The 19,406-nt window shown below is 45.1% G+C and overlaps 1 protein-coding gene across 1 annotated transcript; it reads left to right on the top strand.

The window, feature by feature from the left end:
* Window positions 1–815: 815 nt before the first annotated feature.
* LOC145338914 (putative G-protein coupled receptor 139) lies at window positions 816–7,432 on the top strand. Its single transcript, XM_080183307.1, has 2 exons — window positions 816–1,059; window positions 6,519–7,432. Exons 1-2 carry the CDS (start codon window positions 816–818, stop codon window positions 7,430–7,432), a joined length of 1,158 nt encoding a protein of 385 aa, XP_080039433.1.
* Window positions 7,433–19,406: the final 11,974 nt, after the last annotated feature.

The raw sequence follows: 19,406 nt of genomic DNA, 5'->3' as shown, positions 1-19,406 counted from the left end.
GAGATTCTTCCCGCTTAGAAAGGATAGCAGGACTAGAGGGCACAGCCTGAAGATAAGGGGGGGTTTAGAACGGAGTTGAGAAGGAACTTCTTCACTCAAAGGGTGGTGAATCTCTGGAATTCTCTGCCCGTTGAAGTGGTGGAGGCTGCCTCGCTAAATATATTTAAGTCACGGGTAGATAGGTTTCTGATAGACAGGGGAATTCAGGATTATGGAGAGAAAGCGGGGAAGTGGAACTGATCCACTTCAGATCAGCCATGATGTTATTGAATGGCGGGGCAGGCTCGAAGGGCTAGATGGCCTACTCCTGCTCCTATTTCTTACGTTCTTTTGTTCTTATGTAAATGGACAGTCTGCAATGGTTCAAAAAGGGAGCGCATCACCACATTCCTAAGGAAAGCAAGGGATGCCCAATAAATGCAGGGATTAGACAGCCATACCCACATCCCATAAAATGAATTTTGGAAGAATTGGGAAGATTGAAAGTTTATGGCCAGTGTCTCCACTGTTTCCACTTGTCCCGATCTCAGTGAGTCTCCACCATTATCCAGGTTAAATACATGTTCTATTCTATTGTGAAGTGAGAAGTGTTGGATTGATGGGGTTAATTGAACTGTTTGTTTAGTGACTGTAACTGATGTGAGTCTCCATGGATCTGATTAGTGTGTCTGGAGGGTTTTCCCTCTTCTATTAATAAGGGAATCCGTTCAATGTGTTGTCCCATTGAGTCAGTGGGAGCAACAACTCCGACACTGACAGAGATCAGTGGCTGTGGAGAGAGAGGGAGGGAGAGGGGAAATCAGAATCTGGGAACAATGGAATGGAATGTTCCAACAACGGATCAGAATCCGGGAACAATGGAATGGAATGTTCCAACAATGGATCAGAGTCTGAGGAGAACGGACTGGAATGTTCTGCCCAAAGACAAGAGCTTTCTCCTGTGGTTTTCTGAGTTTTCTTCAGATGGCTGGTGGTTGACATCAGCTGATCGGGTTCAATGTCTACTGAAGGCGATCCAATGCTTATACTACCCCCTCCTGGCGATTGTTGGTCTTCCAGGTAAGTTCCTGGCTGGAATTGGCCGGACCACCACGGGAATCGGTCAGAGGAGAGGCGAGCATGGAAAGGTCTGTTGAACATGAGTGGGATTTTGCAGCTTGGGGAAGAGTGAGATTGTGAAGTCCTGTCCCCTGTGCCCAGTTCCTAATTCTAGAAACGCTGTTTAACTTATTGATTTTCTTGTCATTTACTGTACATGGTTTGCTGCTCTTGTTGTTTCTGTCGAATCTCTGTATCCAGTTATTAATTCTTCCAGCCACTGACAACTGTCTCAGGGCCTTTGGGCTAGGATGTCTTCTGTGTGCTGTGAATTTCCATAGACTTGTGAGCTCAAACGCTATTCCATCGTGCGCAAATGATTGAATCCTTTAGCCCTCAACGTATAACACCAGTTCACTGCTAATCACCCACCCAGTCAACAGGCCACAGAATCAACTTCATCCCATTGATGTGAACAGGTATACGTACTCTACTCTGCTTCTTGAAGATGCTGCCTATCTCCTTTGCTTTGTTGAAATTGAAGGTGAGGTTATTGTTGCTGCACCAGTTCACCAGGTTCTCTATCTCATTCCTGTACTCTGTTTCATCATTGTTTGAGATGGAGTTTAATGCGGAGAAGTGTGAGGTAATTCACTTTGGTAGGAGCAACAGATGTGTTGAGTATAGGGCTAACGGGAGGACTTTGAATAGTGTGGATGAGCAGAGGGATCTAGGTGTATGTGTAGATAGATCCCTGAAAGTTGGGAATCAAGTAGATAAGGTTGTTAAGAAGGCGTACGGTGCCTTGGCGTTTATTGGTAGGGGGATTGAATTTAGGAGTCGTAGCGTTATGTTGCAACTGTACACAACTCTGGTGCGGCCGCACTTGGAGTATTGTGTGCAGTTCTGGTCCCCACATTACAGGAAGGATGTGGAGGCTTTGGAGAGGGTGCAGAGGAGGTTTACCAGGATGTTGCCTGGTATGGTGGGGAGGTCCTATGAGGAGAGACTGAGGGATTTGGGGTTGTTTTCACTGGAAAGAAGGCGGCTAAGAGGGGATCTTATTGAAACATATAAGATGATTAGAGGTTTAGATAGGGTGGATAGTGATCGCCTTTTTCCTCTGATGGAGAAATCTAGCACGAGGAGGCATGGCTTTAAATTAAGAGGGGGGTAGTTACAGGATGGATGTCAGGGGTAGGTTCTTTACCCAGAGGGTGGTGAGGGACTGGAATGCCCTGCCTGCTGCAGTTGTAAATGCGCCTAGTTTGGGGGCGTTTAAGAGATTGGTGGATAGGTTTATGGACAAAAAGGGATTAGTTTAGGTTAGTGGGCCATTGTTTTTTAACTGGTCGGCGCAACATCGTGGGCCGAAGGGCCTGTTCTGCACTGTAATGTTCTATGTTCTATGTTCTATGACCCACTATAGTTTTATCATCAGCAACATTGTAAATCAAGTTGGAGTGGTATTTGGCCACACGGTCATCGGTGTGTAAGGGATACAGTAAAAGGATGAGGACACAGCCTTGTGGGGCACTGCTGTTGAGGTTGATTGTGAAGGAGGCCTTGTTTACTATTCTTATTTATTGCTGCCTGTGGGTTAGGAAGTTCAGGATCCAATTCCAGAGGCAGGATCCGAATCCCAGGCCACAGATTTTGGACATGTGTTTCATAGGAATAATGGAGATGAAGACTGAGATGTAGTCAGTAAACAAGAGTCTGTGTTCCAGGGTTGACTCTGTGGCCAACGATATATCGTCTGTGGACCTGTTGTGGAGGTAGGTGAACTGTAGTGGTTCCAGGCAACCTGGGAGGCCGGAATAGATTCTTACCAGGGGTAACCTTATGATGCATTTCATAATATTGGATTCACTGGAAGATAATCATTCAGGCTGCCTGTTTGGCTTTTCCTTTGTACCAGCATTGGTTTGAGTTTTTCTAACCTGGTGAACTGATTAACATCTTTCCTGCTGAGGGAGGGTTCGCTGAGTTTCCATGGTCCTGGAGGCCATAGTGGGACAGCAGCAAATACATTCGGTACCGTGGATGGTAGCTATTCACTGAACCCTGAAGCTTTCTCCCACTGTTGAAAGCAAACCCTGGTACTTGTATTCCATGCCAATCGAGTGTAAGATTATTGTTTCTTCCTGTTTTGTGCTGATGGTGGCCATCGTGAATGTCCACCCTTCAGTGTTGAGAAAAGCATGGATGTGAAGTAACTTGGGAAATACATTGTGATGGGCTTGAATAGATCAGAGAAGGAGGTGCTGGAAGCCTTAAACTGCATCAAGGTAAATAAATCCCTGGAATCGGATGAAGTGTATCTCAGGACATTTTGGGAGCCTAGGGAGGAAATTGTAGGTTCCCTAGTGGAGATATTTGAATAATCGATAGACATAGGTGAGGTACCTGAAGATTGGAGGGAAACAAATCGTTAAGAAGGGCCTGCAGTGAGAAAGGGCTGGTGAGCCTCACATCTGTAGTGGGAAAGCTGGTAGAACTATCTTAACAGACCGGATCGACAGGAATTTACAGACACACGGATTGATTAGGGACAGTCAGCATGATTTTGTGAATGGAAAATCACGTTTCACAAATAATTTTTTTTGAAGGGGTAACAAAGAAGGGAGATGAGGGCAGTGTGGTTCATGTTGTCTACATCGACTTTAACAAGGCTTTTGATAAGGTACCACATGGTAGGTTGTTGCATAAGGTTAAATCTCACGGAACCCAGAGTGAGGCAGGCAAATGGAGACAAAACTGCCTTGATGACAGTAGACAGAGGGTTGTTGCAGAGGGTTGTTTTTTAAACTGATGTCCTGTGAACAGTGAACAGACAAGCTGGATCATCGACACGGATGCCATCATCTCACATAACAACATAAGAAATAGGAGCAGGAGTAGGCCATCTAGCCCTTCGAGCCTGCCCCGCCATTCAATAAGATCATGGCTGATCTGAAGTGGATCAGTTCCACTTTCCCACTCTCTCCCCATAACGCTTAATCCCCTTGCCTATCAGAAACCTATCTACCCGTGAGTTAAACATACTCAGCGAGGTAGCCTCCACCACTTCAACGGGCAGAGAATTCCAGACATTCACCACCCTTTGAGTGAAGAAATTCCTTCTCAACTCTGATCTAAACTGCCCCCCACCTTATCTTGATGCTGTGCCCTCTAGTCCTGCTATCCTTTCTAAGCGGGAAGAATCTCTCTACCTCTACCCTATCCATCCCCTTCATTATCTTATACGTCTTTATAAGATCCCCCCTCATCCTTCTAAACTCCAACGAGTACAGACCCAGTCTATTTAGTCTCTCTTCATAGTCCAACCCCCTCATCTCCGGTATCAGCCGAGTGAACCTCCTCTGCACTCCCTCCAAGGCCAATATATCCTTCCGCAAGTGCGGCGACCAAAACTGCACACAGTACTCCAGCTGCAGCCTCACCAGGGCCCTGTACAGTTGCAGCAAGACCTCCCTGCTTTTATATTCTATCCCCCTCGCTATAAAGGCCAGCATCCCATTCGCCTTCTCACATGAGAACACCATCCACCAGGTAGATGGTACACACACTTGCAACTTGGCCAATGTTGTCTAAGCTGCAGGAAAGGATGTCCTGAGGCATGGTACATTGGGGAGACCACGCAGACTCTATGACAACGGATGAATGAACACTGCTCAACAATGATGAGGTAAGAGTGTTCTCTTCCTGTTGGGGAACTCATCAGTGGTCACAGGCATTCGGTCTCTCATCTTCGTGTAAGCCTTCTCCAGGTGGCCTTCATGACACACGACACAGATTCACTGAACAAAGATTAATAGCCAACTTCTACACACATGAGGACAACCTCAATGGGGACCTTGTGTTGATGTCACACTATCCGTAATCTCCACGACTTGCCTGGGCTTGCAAAATCTCACTAACCGTGCTGGCTGAAGACATTATACATCTCTTTAACCTGTGCTTAACCCTCTCTCCACTCACATTGTCTGTACCTTTAAGACTTGATAACATAGAACATAGAACATAGAACACTACAGCACAAACAGGCCCTTCGGCCCACGAGTTGTGCCGATCACATCAACACCTACCAACCTACAGACCTATCTATAACCCTCAATCTCATTAAACCCCATATACTCATCCAGAAGTCTTTTAAAAGACGCCAGCGAGTTCGCCTCCACCACCACTGACGGCAGCCGATTCCATTCACTCACCACCCTCTGAGTGAAAAACTTACCCCTAACATCACTTCTGTACTTTCCTCCCCGCACCTTAAACCTGTGTCCTCTCGTAGCGACCATTTCAACCTGGGGAAATAGCCTCTGAGAGTCCACCCTATCTATTCCTCTCAACATTTTGTAAACTTCTATCAGGTCGCCTCTCAACCTTCGTCTCTCCAGGGAAAAGAGTCCCAGCTCCCTCAACCTAACTTCATAAGGCATGCCTCCCAGTCCAGGCAACATCCTTGTAAATCTCCTCTGTACCCTCTCAATAGCTTCTACATCTTTCCTATAGTGAGGCGACCAGAACTGCGCACAATACTCTAAATGAGGCCTGACAAGGGTCTTATAAAGTTGCAGCATTACCTCCCGACTCCTAAACTCAATCCCTCGATTAATGAAGGCCAGTACACCATACGCCTTCTTGACCACCTCCTCCACCTGCGAGGCCGATTTAAGAGTCCTGTGGACCCGGACCCCAAGATCCTTCTGCTCTTCAACACTACTCAGACTTCTGCCCTTGATAGTGTACTCGTTCATCCCGTTGGTTCTGCCAAAATGGACGACTACACATTTATCTGCGTTGAAGTCCATCTGCCACTTCTCCGCCCAGTCCTGCATCCTATCTATGTCCTGCTGCAACTTTTGCCATCCTTCCAGACCATCCACAACACGACCAACCTTCGTGTCATCAGCGAACTTACTTACCCATCCCTCCACTTCCTCATCCAGGTCATTTATGAAAATGACAAACAACAAGGGTCCCAGAACAGATCCTTGAGGCACTCAACTGTAAAGACTCTCATTCTAACCATTATTTTGTAAATTGAGTTTGTGTCTTTATATGCCCTGTTTGTGAACAGAACTCCCACTTAACTGATGAAGGGACAGCGCTCCAAAAGCTTGTACCTTGTGCTACCAAATGAACCTGTTGGAATTTAACCTGGTGTTGGGCGACTTCCTACTGCAACATGGTGACACAGTGGTCAGCACTGCTGACTCCGCATCACAAACTGCTTTCAATTCCTGGCTTCGGTTACTGTTTGTATGGAGTTTGGACCTTCTCACTGTGTCTCCATGGGTTTCTTCCAATGCTCCATTTTCATCTCACACTCCAAAAGTCATGCTGGTTAAAAAAAACAGAGATTTTAGTGATTGTTTTCGGAAACATTTGTTTTCCTGTCATCCATCCTCAATCTAAATAACTTCTTCCACTAGCTGCCATCTAATTTTATTCTTTATTTCCCTTCCTGACAGCGAACATAATCACAATTGTGACCCTGGTGAGGAGAAACTGTGGTCTGTCCAAATGTGTCACTCGTTACCTGGTGGCCATGTCAGTGGGGGATCTGCTGGTCATTATCCTCGACCTGATATTGAGACACATTCCCATTGCTTATCTTGAACAGTTTGAATTCTTGCAATCGGTCCCCGTGTGTAACATCCACGCCGTCCTGCTTTATGCAGCCACTGACTGTTCTGTCTGGTTCACCGTCACTTTCACCTTTGATCGATTTGTGGCCATTCGCTGCCCCAAGCTGAAAATTAAATATTGCACTGAGAAAACGGCGACTGTGGTTCTGGGAACAGTGACTGTGCTGAGCTGTTTAAAGAACATTTTCTGGTATTTTATGTTATTAAATGAATATCAGCTGAGGAATGACCCCTGGTTTTGTAATTTCCTATGGGATGTTGTGGAATCTCCGGTTTGGGGGACGATCGAGTTTCTCCACTACATTCTAACCCCGACTGTCCCATTCATCCTGATTCTGCTGCTCAATGTACTCACTGTCAGACACATTTTAGTGAGCAGCAGAGCCCGCAGGAGACTCCGGGCTCATAGCAGTGGGGAGAATCCCAGAGACCCAGAGATGGAGAGTCGAAGGAAATCCATCATTTTACTGTTTGTTATCTCAGCCAATTTCATCCTTTTATGGTCAATATTAATGGTTTATTCTGTATGGAGTCGGCTGTATTATTTGGGCTCTCAATCAGTATGGTTAGATGCTTTTGTTATGGAATTGGGTTTCATGTTACAGCTCCTTAGTTGCTGCACAAACACTGTGATTTATGCCATAACACAGTCTCACTTCAGACAGCAGCTTAATCAAATGTTGAAGTTTCCCTTTACTACAATTCTTCAATTGATTACACCTGAGAGGAAATTATAGCCACGATATCCTCATCTCTTGTTACTGGATATTCAAACTTTAAATCAACAAACAGCCTCACAGAGACAGAAATAATGACAGAGAGAGAGAGAGACAGAAAGAGAAAAAGAGAAAGAGGCAATGGGAGCAACAGTGACAGAGGTAGAGACAGGTAGCAAGAAAGAGGCCTTGAAGTGTCTGAGTATTGTAAGGTCATTTTAAATATGAAAGACCAAAGCAACACCCATTAGAAGAACATCTTGTGACCGTATCCAGAGGCCAGTGCAGTCAGTCAAAAGCTACCATTCATCTATGGAGTAGAGCTCCAGGCCTGCCATTTTAAGTAGTAGTTAAGAGAATTATCCAGCTCTCTAACAGAGAGATGCTGAATCAGAAAGACATTACAGACAGCAGGCAACTACAGAATAATTCAAACAAGTTCCGAATTCCATCAAGCCTGGTTGTATCAGTCATTTGAGCGTCACTCAAAATCCATTATTATTGTTTTGGTATTGAATGTTCTTTGTATTATTTGAATAGCATTTTACTTGAACCGTACCTCAATTAATATGTCACTTATTTAGTTGAACTTCTTGCTTATTTAAATAAAATACCTTGTTAATTGTTCACTTAAAGCGAGTGTCTGGTCTTTATATTGATGAAACTCTGATGTTAATTAAAAACAGTTCACACCTTCCTGTGCTATAATTGTAGCAGATAATGTTTCAAAATAAAAGGGAATTAACCTTGCATCATAACAGTTTGGAGTCTTGTCCTGGATCTGAACAGAATTATATTTTTAAAGCAAACCAACTGAGGGGTTTGAACAGTCCATCATTCTCGTGTCTGGGTTCTAAACAATCTTAAATAAATAACATATTCCAAAAGAAGGGATCTGCGCATTCTTAAATCTTTAAAATAAACTAAGGGAGGAAGTTATTTTAACAATTTTGCAAAGTTTCTGGGTTCGAAGAGGCTTCTCAAATTTGCCAAGAAACTTCAAAGAAACAGAAAGACACGAGAACTTTTAGAATTCTCAGATTAAATATAGTTTAAAGAGAAGAATAAAAGAAACCTGAAACTATAATGGAGCCTATCGAGCACTTATTTGTAGCAGAGAAGCAGCCAAGTGTAATGGGATTAGAGAAAAAAGAAATAATTGACTCTCAATGTCTCTCTGGCAACTTGGGATGGACAAGAAAAGATTCTCAGCTAGAGGTGGCCATGTGAATCCATAGCCGTAGCAATGCAGTCGACCCACAACCACCATTCAGGAGCAAATAGGGGTGGAGATAAATGCTGGTCAGCCAGCGAGACTCACTTCCCACAAATTAATGCAAAAACCCTTTCTCATCTTTACAGATTGAAAGTGGATTTAGATTCTTGCTGATGGGATACTGTCTGTGAGATTTAGAGAGACATTTTCTCAAAGAAACTAGCAAGTGGAAAAGGGGCCAAATTAGAACTAATCCAATAAGATCGAGATGCAGGGCCAGATGATGTATTGTAGCTGCATGATGTGGGAGCTGGTGGACAATGTGGTTCCCAGGGAACTTATCTCCAGTAAATGTTGGTTGCGTGATGAAGTCCATCTCAGAGTCGATCAGCTGAAGCCTGAGCTTGGAAAGCTGAGACACATCAGGGAGGAGGAAAGTTAATTGGATGCCATGTTTCAGGAGGCACTCACACCCCGTGAAATATCTTCACCATATCTGGTCAGTGGTCAGGGATAGGAGAGCGTGAGGCCAGTAAGACAGTGTCAGAGACCGACGAGATAGTGTTAAAGCAGCCTTAGCCCTTAGGCTTGTCTCAAGGATGTTGAAGACTGACTGGTATTGTTGCTAAACTGTTAATCCAGAATGTCAGACAATATTCACCAGTGTTTGGCACCAGTGTTCAAATCCCACCACAGCTGTTAATGAAATTCAAATAGAGTAAAAAATATCTGCCTTAAGATTCTACTAATGACCACAAATGCATTGTCGTAATCCAAATTTGGTTCCCTACAGTCATAGAATTATAGAGTCATAGAGATTTGTAGCATTGAAACATGCCTTTTGCAACAACACGTTTCCATCTCGTTGAACACTAAGATACTCCCGATTGCTCACGTTTGAACCATGTCCCTCTCTACCCACCTTACCCATTCAACTGTCTAATCACATTTTGATAGTCATAGTGGTTAATAGCATGGAAACAGGCCCTTCGATCCACCTTGTCCATGATATGGTCACACCCATGTCCAAGATGGAATTCGAATTCAATAAGAAATATCTGGAAATAAGATTCTACGGATGTTCATGAAACAATTGTCGGAATAACCCATCTGGCTCACACATGCATTTTGGGAAGGAAATTTGTCGTCTTGACGTGTGACTCGAGAGCCACAGCAGCGTGTTTGACTCTCAATTGTCCTCCCAGTGAATGTTGGAATGGACAATAAATACTGATCAGGCAAGATCCCGTGTCCCATGAATGATTACAAAAAAAGTTTTGAATTCTTATACCCGATGTAGACTATGACAGGGGCGGTAGAATAGATCGGACAATCCCTACAGTGCAGATGGAGGCCAGTCAGCCCATCTAGTCTGCACTGACCACAATCCCACCCAGACCGTATCTCCATAACCCAGGGAATAAACCTAACAAATGCCCCCTGACATTAAGGGGCAATTTAGCATGGCTAAGCCAACTAAGCCACACCTCATTGGAGGAAAGCAGAGCACCTGGAAGAAACCCACGCAGACATGGGGAGAATGTGCAAACCTCACACCAACGGTGCCCCAAACCGGGAATCAAACATGCATCCTTGGTGTTGTTAGGCGGCAGTGCTGCCCACTGCGTAACCATGCCTCCCCCCACCCCGTCAATAGGGAGGATCATCAGCATAACCATAGCAACCGTGTTCAGGGGACCATTCAGAAGGGTCAGAAAAATAAATGTCTTTGCAATTGGGGAGATCATAGAGAAACAGACACTGATCTGTATGGCCAGATTGAAAGAACTGTGTTTCTTTTTTCATACCCCATCGAACCCTACAGTGCAGAAGGAGGCCCTTCGGCCCATCGAGTCTGCACTGAACACAATCCCACCCAGACCCTACCCCCATATCCCTACATATTATACCCACTAATCCCCTCTAACCTACACATCCCTGGACACTAAGGGGCAATTTCTTAGCATGGCCAATCAACCTAACCCGCACATCTTTGGACCCCAGTTGAGGACGTCTTCTCTGGGCTGTCAAGGAATTTGGAGCTGCAGGACAAAGATTCAGTTGTTGTGGTCCAGGTTGTTGAATTTGTTGCAGATACTTTATTGTATGAAATTGGAGTCACAAATACAGACGCTAAATGGATTGGTTGGATGTCCACAGCACAACAATCCCAGGAATAAATATTTTCAATGTCGCTACGTGTTTATTCTTGTGAAGAAAATCTAAGTTATATTTCGATGTAAGTATCCCAGAGGGGATACCACAGGGTACATATGGAAGACTTTGGCAATTTATCACCATTGAGTTAACACTGAGATTACCTACAGAGCGAATGGAAGCCTTGTTTCAGACTGAAAATGTATCAGGCATTTGAAATGTTGAAGACGATATACTTTGTGAACCTTGGAGTTATTTATGTTTCTGATTAGTGACTATTATCATTATAGCTTTCTACATCTGTGTATAAGATGCTCTTTGTTGTTATTCTGTGACTGATCTACATGTCACCATTTTACAGATACATGTTCAATGATAACATTTACTCATCCCAGTGAATCTATTGCCAGCACAGGGGAACAAGCCGAAGTCTATTATCATAACTCAGCACTTGGAAAGCTGTGATATAATCAGATAAAGTCTGCATGTATTTACAAAGGGGAAATCATGCTTGACGGATCTAGTGGAATTCTTAGAGGATATAACTGGTACAGTTCACTCAGGAGAAACAGTGCACGTGGTTTATTTGGACCTTCAGATAGCTTGTGATAAGGCCTCATAAAAGAGATTTCTATGTAAAGTGAAATCATGGGGAATGCAGGTAATATCTTAGAGTGATAGAGTGACAGACATTTACAACATGGAAACAGGTCCTTTAGCCCAACTTGTCCATGCCACCTTTTTTTAACGACTAATCTCGTCCCAATTTTGTCGCTCTTGGCCCATAATCCCCCGATAGCCACTTTACTCACATAACTGCTGAAACACTTTTTAAAAGACAAAATTGTACCCGACTCTACTACTACCTGTGACAACTAGTTCCAGAAACTCACCACCCTCTGTGTGAAACAAATGCCCCTCTGGACCCTATTGTGTATCTTCCCTCTCACCTTAAACCTATGCTCTCTCTCGTTTTCCTGCCTTTGGGAAGAGATATTGGATATATAGCTGATCTGCGCCCCTTTAGAATCCCTTCCTTTCAGGAAAATACATTAACCATCTGGCTGATCTCTCTATCTTGAGATGTAGAGAAATCTGTTTAACACAGAGGAAACAAAGTGTTGGTAAAGATGGATCTTTTTTTCCTCTGATTGGCAGTGTGACCATTAGGGATCTGCATGGATCAGTGTTTGGACCTCAACTGTTCACATAATGTATTAATGATTTGGAAGAGTGAACTAAATATATTAGCTCCAAATTTGAGGATGACACAAGTTGGGAGGGAGGGTGAGCTGTGAGAAGGACGCAGAGCTGCTTTGACATTGTATGGGCGGCTAAATGTAGGCATAAGCATGGCAGTGGATGTATAATTTGGATAAATATGCAGTTACTCACTTTGGTAGGAATAAATAGGAGGACAGATTACTACTTAAATGGGTTTAAATTGAGGGGGATGGACACACAGGGAGACCTTGGAGCCCTCATGTATCAGTTCGTAAGTATGCAGGTACAGCAGGCAGTAAAGAACACAAGTGGCATGTTGGCCTTTGTAGCCAGAGGATTTGACTACAGGAATAGAGATGATTCACTGCAATTGTATAGGGTGTTGGTGAGGCCTCACCTGGAGCACTGCGTGCAGTTTGGGGGTCCTTGTCCGAGGAAGGATATTCTTGCAATAGATGAAGTGCAGCAAATGTTTTCCAGGCTGATATCTGGGTTGGTAGTTCTGTCTGCTGTCCGCACATTTACAAATCAAATCCGTTCCTATATATACATAAATGGATGGATGGACGGACGATGGATGGATGGGCGGGTGGATGGAGGGATGAATGGATGATGGATGGATGGATGGATGGATGGATGGATGATGGAAGGATGGATGGATGATGGATGGATGGATGGATGGATGATGGATGGATGGATGGATGATGGATGGATGGATGATGGATGGATGGATGGATGATGGATGGATGGATGATGGATGGGTGGATGGAGGGATGGATGGATGGATGGATGGATGATGGATGGGTGGATGGATGGATGGATGATGGGTGGATGGATGGATGGATGGATGATGGATGGATGGATGGATGGATGATGGATGGATGGATGGATGGATGATGGATGGGTGGATGGATGGATGGATGATGGATGGGTGGATGGATGGATGGATGGATGATGGATGGATGGATGGATGGATGATGGATGGATGGATGGATGGATGGATGGATGGATGATGGATGGATGATGGATGGATGGATGGATGGATGATGGATGGATGGATGGATGATGGATGGGTGGGTGGATGATGGATGGATGATGGATGGATGGATGGATGGATGATGGATGGATGGATGGATGATGGATGGGTGGGTGGATGATGGATGGATGATGGATGGATGGATGGATGGATGATGGATGGATGATGGATGGATGGATGGATGATGGATGGATGATGGATGGATGGATGATGGATGGATGGATGGATGGATGGATGAAGGATGGATGGATGGATGATGGATGGATGATGGATGGATGGATGATGGATGGATGATGGATGGATGGATGGATGATGGATGGATGATGGATGGATGGATGGATGGATGATGGATGGATGATGGATGGATGGATGGATGATGGGTGGATGGATGATGGATGGATGGATGGATGATGGATGGATGGATGGATGGATGGATGGATGATGGATGGATGATGGATGGGTGGATGGATGATGGGTGGATGGATGATGGATGGATGGATGATGGATGGATGATGGATGATGGATGGATGGATGGATGATGGATGGATGGATGGATGATGGATGGATGGATGGATGATGGGTGGATGGATGATGGATGGATGGATGATGGATGGATGATGGATGGATGGATGGATGATGGATGGATGGATGGATGGATGATGGATGGATAGATGGATGATGGATGGATGATGGGTGGATGATGGATGGATGGATGGATGATGGATGGATGATGGATGGATGGATGGATGATGGATGGATGGATGATGGATGGATGGATGATGGGTGGATGATGGATGGATGGATGGATGGATGATGGATGGATGGATGGATGATGGATGATGGATGGATGGATGGATGATGGGTGGATGATGGATGGATGATGGATGGATGATGGATGGATGGATGGATGGATGATGGATGGATGATGGATGGATGGATGGATGGATGATGGATGGATGGATGGATGGATGATGGATGATGGATGGATGGATGGATGGATGGATGGATGATGGGTGGATGGATAGATGGATGATGGATGGATGGATGATGGGTGGATGGATGATGGATGATGGATGGATGGATGGATGATGGGTGGATGGATGGATGGATGATGGATGGATGGATGATGGGTGGATGGATGGATGGATGGATGATGGATGGATGGATGGATGATGGATAGATGGATGATGGATGGCTGGATGATGGGTGGGTGGGTGGATGATGGATCGATGATGAATGGATGATGGATGGATGACGGATGGATGGATGGGTGATGGATGGATGGATGGATGGATGATGGGTGGATGGATGGATGGATGGATGATGGATGGATGGATGGATGATGGATAGATGGATGATGGATGGCTGGATGATGGGTGGGTGGGTGGATGATGGATCGATGATGAATGGATGATGGATGGATGACGGATGGATGGATGGGTGATGGATGGATGGATGGATGGATGATGGATGGATGGGTGGATGATGGATGGATGGATGGATGATGGATGGATGGATGGATGGATGATGGATGGATGGATGGATGGATGGATGATGGATGGATGGATGGATGATAGAACATAGAACATTACAGCGCAGAACAGGCCCTTCGGCCCACGATGTTGCGCCGACCAGTTACAAAACAATGACCCACTAACCTAAACCAAACCCTTGTCGTCCATAAACCTATCCACGGATCTCTTAAATGCCCCCAAACTAGGCACATTTACAACTGCAGCAGGCAGGGCATTCCAATCCCTCACCACCCTCTGGGTAAAGAACCTACCCCTGACATCCGTCCTATAACAACCCCCCCTTAATTTAAAGTCATGCCCCCTCGTGCTAGCTTTCTCCATCCGAGGAAAAAGGCTATCACTGTCCACCCTATCTAAACCTCTAATCATCTTATATGTTTCAATAAGATCCCCTCTTAGCCTCCTTCTTTCCAGCGAAAACAACCCCAAATCCCTCAGCCTCTCCTCATAGGACCTCCTATGAAGTCCTATGGGCCTCATGACGGATGGATGATGGATGGATGGATGGATGGATGATGGATGGATAGATGGATGATGGATGGATAGATGGAGGGATGGATGGATGATGGATGGATGGATGATGGATGGATGATGGATGGATGGATGGATGGATGGATGGATGGATTGATGGATGGATGATGGATGGATGGATGGATGGATGATGGATGAATGGATGGATGATGGATGGATGGATAGATGGACGGATGGTCAGATGGTCAGATGGTCAGATGGATAGATAGGTAGATAAATAGGCAGACAGATTGATAGATAGTAGTTATATATTACAAAATGAAAATGTCCCAGCACTGATCTCTGAGGAAGGTCACTGGTCACAACACTCTGCTCAGAAATGCACCCTTCCACAGCTACCCTCTGTCTTTTATGACAAGTCCAGTTTTGTATCCACCTTGCCGGCTCACCTCTGATCCCATCCGACTTCACCTTCTGTACCATTCTGCCATGAGGGACCTTGTCAGAGGATTTACTGAACTTCATGTAAACAACAGCAATTGCCCTCACCTCATCAACCATCTTCATCTCTTCCTCGAAAAACTTCACCTTCTTAGTGAGACACAGTCTTGTCTTCAATACACCGCATTGCCTCTCGCTTATGAGTCTGCTTATTCCCAAATGGGATTAAAACCTGTCTGGAAGGATCCTCTTCAATAATTTCACCACTGATGTGAGACTCACTGGCCTGTACATACCTGGATTATGCTCGTTATTCTTCCTAAACAAACGTTGGCTATTCTCCAATTCTCTTACTCTTCCCCTGTAGCCAGTGAGGAAACAAAAAACTTCTGTCAAGTCTCCTGCGATTTCCTACCTTGCCTCTCTCCGTATGATGGGGTATATCCCATCAGACCATGGGGAATTGTCTACATTAATGTTTCACAAGAATCTTTTTTTAACCTCAACATGACTCAAACCCCCTCCCCTGACTCATCATTCACCAAGTCCTTCTCTTTAGTGAACATTGACACAAAGTATTCATTTAATTCCTCACCCATTTTCCTGGCTCCACACACAGATTCCCTCACCACCTTTGACTGTGCCAACCCTCTCCCTGGCTACCCTCTTGCCCTTTGTATATGTTTAAAACATCTTGGGAGTTTTCTCTATTCAGCGGCCAAAGAATTTTCGTGACCCCTTTTAGCTCTCTTCACTTTTTGCTAAAATTTATTTTTACTTTCCTTGTATTCCACAATTGTTTTGCCTTCCCAGCCTCCTAGTTTTGACATTTTTTTTTCCATTTGACTAGGCTCTCAATATCTCTCATTAGGCAAGGTTCCTGAAATTTGCCATACCTACCCTTTATCCTTACAGGAATGTTCTGGTCATTAATTGCTATCAATTTAGACTTAAAGCCTCCCACATGCCAATTGTGAATTTGCCCTCAAAAATCTGCCCACCCCAATCCACATTCTTCAGTTCCCGACAGTTTTTTTTTCTGATTAGCTTTCCCCCAATTCAGTACCTTAATTTGAGGACTATACTTGTCTTCATCCATCACTGCTTCAAACCTTACTGAATTCTGATCACTGCTCCTGAACTGCTCCCCTACTGAAATGTCAACTGCTGGGCCAGGCTGATTCCCCAATCCCAGGTCCAGTACAGCCCTTCCCTTGTTGGACTATCTGGATAATGTTTCAAGAAGCCATCCTGGATTCTCCTGAAAAACTCTGCCCCATCCAAGCACTGAACACAAAGTGAGTCCCAGTCAATTTCGGGGAATATAAAATCTTGCATTGCAACAAACTTGTTCCTTTTATACCTTGTGAAAATCTGCCTTCACATCTGTTCCTCTGTCTACCACGGCTGTTGGGCAGCCAATAGTAAACCCAGATTATTGTGACTACGCATTTTTTTTAAATTTCTGAACTCTACAAATATTGCCTTGCTGTATGAGTCCTCTGAGGTACAGCTGTGATATTCCCCTTAACCAGTAGTGAAAATGTCCCACCCCTGTCATTCCCCTCCTTCCCCTAACCATATCTCTGTAACAGTAACAACATCACAGTTCCAAGTACAAATCCAAGTTCTAAGTCCATCTGCCTTACCTGTACCACTCCTTGCATCGAAACAAATGCATTTCAGTCTGTCGGGGCCTCTTTGATTAGCAGCCACACCGTGTCTGCTCTTTCTCTGAGTCTTACTGTCCTGCTCTCCAGTTCCACCTCAGTTCATTCACCTTTGCTTTGGTCCTCACACCCCCCCCAGCAGATTTCCTGACCTGAAGGACATCAGTGAACAAAATGGGCTCTTTCAACGATCAAATATGGTCTTATGGTCATCAATAGATTTTTAAGTCTGGATTTTTTTTTACTATTCAATTCAAATTCCATCCGCTGTGGTGATGGGGTTTGAACCTGGGTCCCCAGAACGTTAACTACCTCGGGAAGCCTTCCTGAAGCTATCACATCAGCACGGGGTGATCAGAAGATGCCCTCAGTGTTCCTTCCAAGGATTTTCTCACCCATCAGCTGCTTCCGTTGGTGCTACATCACTTTCTGAACTGAAACGTCTGGGTGCTGGACCTGGTCGTAAGGGACTGGGCAGTAAGGGACACAAGGCACAGCAATACATCTCCATCCACGTCACTAAACTCCCACACACTTACCCCAGCTCTCCGTGCTTCACTCTCTGCAGCTTGCACTCTGTGGAGCTCCCTGTGTGGGCAGATTTCACAGGCCTCATTTCAGTAGTTTATATTTGTGTATGTCCAACTCAGGAACCTGTTTGAAGTCAGTGCACCCTCCTCCCCCCCCCTCAAGGTCTGAGTAACGGCCGAGAGCTGATCTCTTTGGAAGCCTTTTTTAAAGTTTCAATGCTGGGCCCGGTTTCTCCTGCTCAGCCTGGGAAGTGAGTGAGGTTCAGCAGACCGGAGCTCGCCTCTCCCACCATGAGCCTCGTGGCTCGATTTCCCGTTATCGGGTGACAATGTGGTCTAGCGGGCAAAGCCTGCTGTGTCCATTCCAGACTCCGAGGTTCCCACTGGCAGAGATGGAGAGCAGGAGCCGGAGTGCCAGGAGTTCTTTCCAAAGCTCCCGCTGTGCTGGGAATTGATTTTTCAGGCACAACTTTGATAACTCGATAAATCGGAGTATCGAGTATAAAAGTTGGAGTGTTATGGTAAGGTTATATAAGGCATTGGTCAGGCTGAATTTAGAGTATTGTGTACAGTTTTGGTCACCTAATTACAGGAAGGATGTAAATAAGGTTGAAAGAGTGCAGAGAAGGTTCACAAGGATGATGCCAGGACTTGAGAAGCTGAGTTACAGAGAGAGATTGAATAGGTGAGGACTTTATTCCCTGGAGTGTAGAAGAATGAGGGGAGATTTGATAGAGGTGGATCAGATTTGGATGGCTTTGTGACTCGCAGTTGAATCAAGCATCCCATAGGATGGTATGTCCCAAGTGGACTTAATAAGAAATGACCCTGTTCCAGACTGAGACGTGCCTCATCACCACACGGGTTTATTGTGATGATTCTGTCCTAATAACCTTTACTAATAGTACCTCTCCCAGACGGTGTGATCAGCACTGAGCATCTAGATATCTTACCAATGTCCCACCCACGGGAGGATCAGGCTTACCCTTGGGCGGGGATTTCTTCCCATAAGCAACTCAGCTGGGGCTATTCCAGCTTTTGAAGGGTGGTGGGGAGTGGGGGTGGAGGGAAGGGTGGGGTTTAGCCCTATAATTAAAGATGGATCTGGGTGGCTTGGTGTCCAGTGAGACTATGGGTTGGTTTTCTGAACCTGCTTTTACTGTTTGGGCCTCTCTTTCTGCCAGGCCATTGGATGACGGGTAATATGGCTCTGTCCTAACGTGTTAAATTCTGTTTAACTTCATCTAATTGCTGGCTGATGAAGGGTGGTGCATTTTCAGAAACAAACACCTGCGGGATCCCGGGTGTGAAGAAAGAGGCGTGAAGTTTCTCCACTCTGTTCCTTGTGTTTGATTCACTCACCCTGTGTATGGCCATTCATTTTGTATCAACATCTGCCATTATCAGGAACATGGGTCCCAGGAATGGTCCAGCACGGTCTATGTACAGTCACATCTACGGCCATCCTGGCCATTCCCAAGTGTGAAGATTGGACATTGGTGATAGCTCTGCCCTTGTTGATATTACCCACACTGACCCACGAGTAAATATCTGTATCTATACCTGGCCACCAGACATGGGAACTGGGAGGATCTTCAGTTTGCCACTCCTGGGTGGCCATGGTAAAGTTCAGCCAGGATGGGATGGTGAAGCTGGCTCAGGATGACACTCCTGAACCCCAGAGGAGTGTGTCCTCTTCCCCAGTCAGCTGCTCT

The sequence above is a fragment of the Carcharhinus amblyrhynchos genome, unplaced genomic scaffold, assembly GCF_965287045.1.
Source record: "Carcharhinus amblyrhynchos unplaced genomic scaffold, sCarAmb.v2.hapA chromosome_234, whole genome shotgun sequence".
NCBI classification, from domain to species: domain Eukaryota; kingdom Metazoa; phylum Chordata; class Chondrichthyes; order Carcharhiniformes; family Carcharhinidae; genus Carcharhinus; species Carcharhinus amblyrhynchos.
This window is presented reverse-complemented; position numbering and strand designations above follow the sequence as displayed.

What these genes read in the sequence shown, in the direction of transcription:
- LOC145338914 (XM_080183307.1), top strand. Translation starts at nt 816, where the DNA reads ATGGAATGGAATGTTCCAACAACGGATCAGAATCCGGGAACAATGGAA. An exon ending in GGCGATTGTTGGTCTTCCAG is followed by an intron (nt 1,060 to 6,518) that starts GTAAGTTCCTGG and finishes CCTTCCTGACAG; the next exon opens with CGAACATAATCACAATTGTG.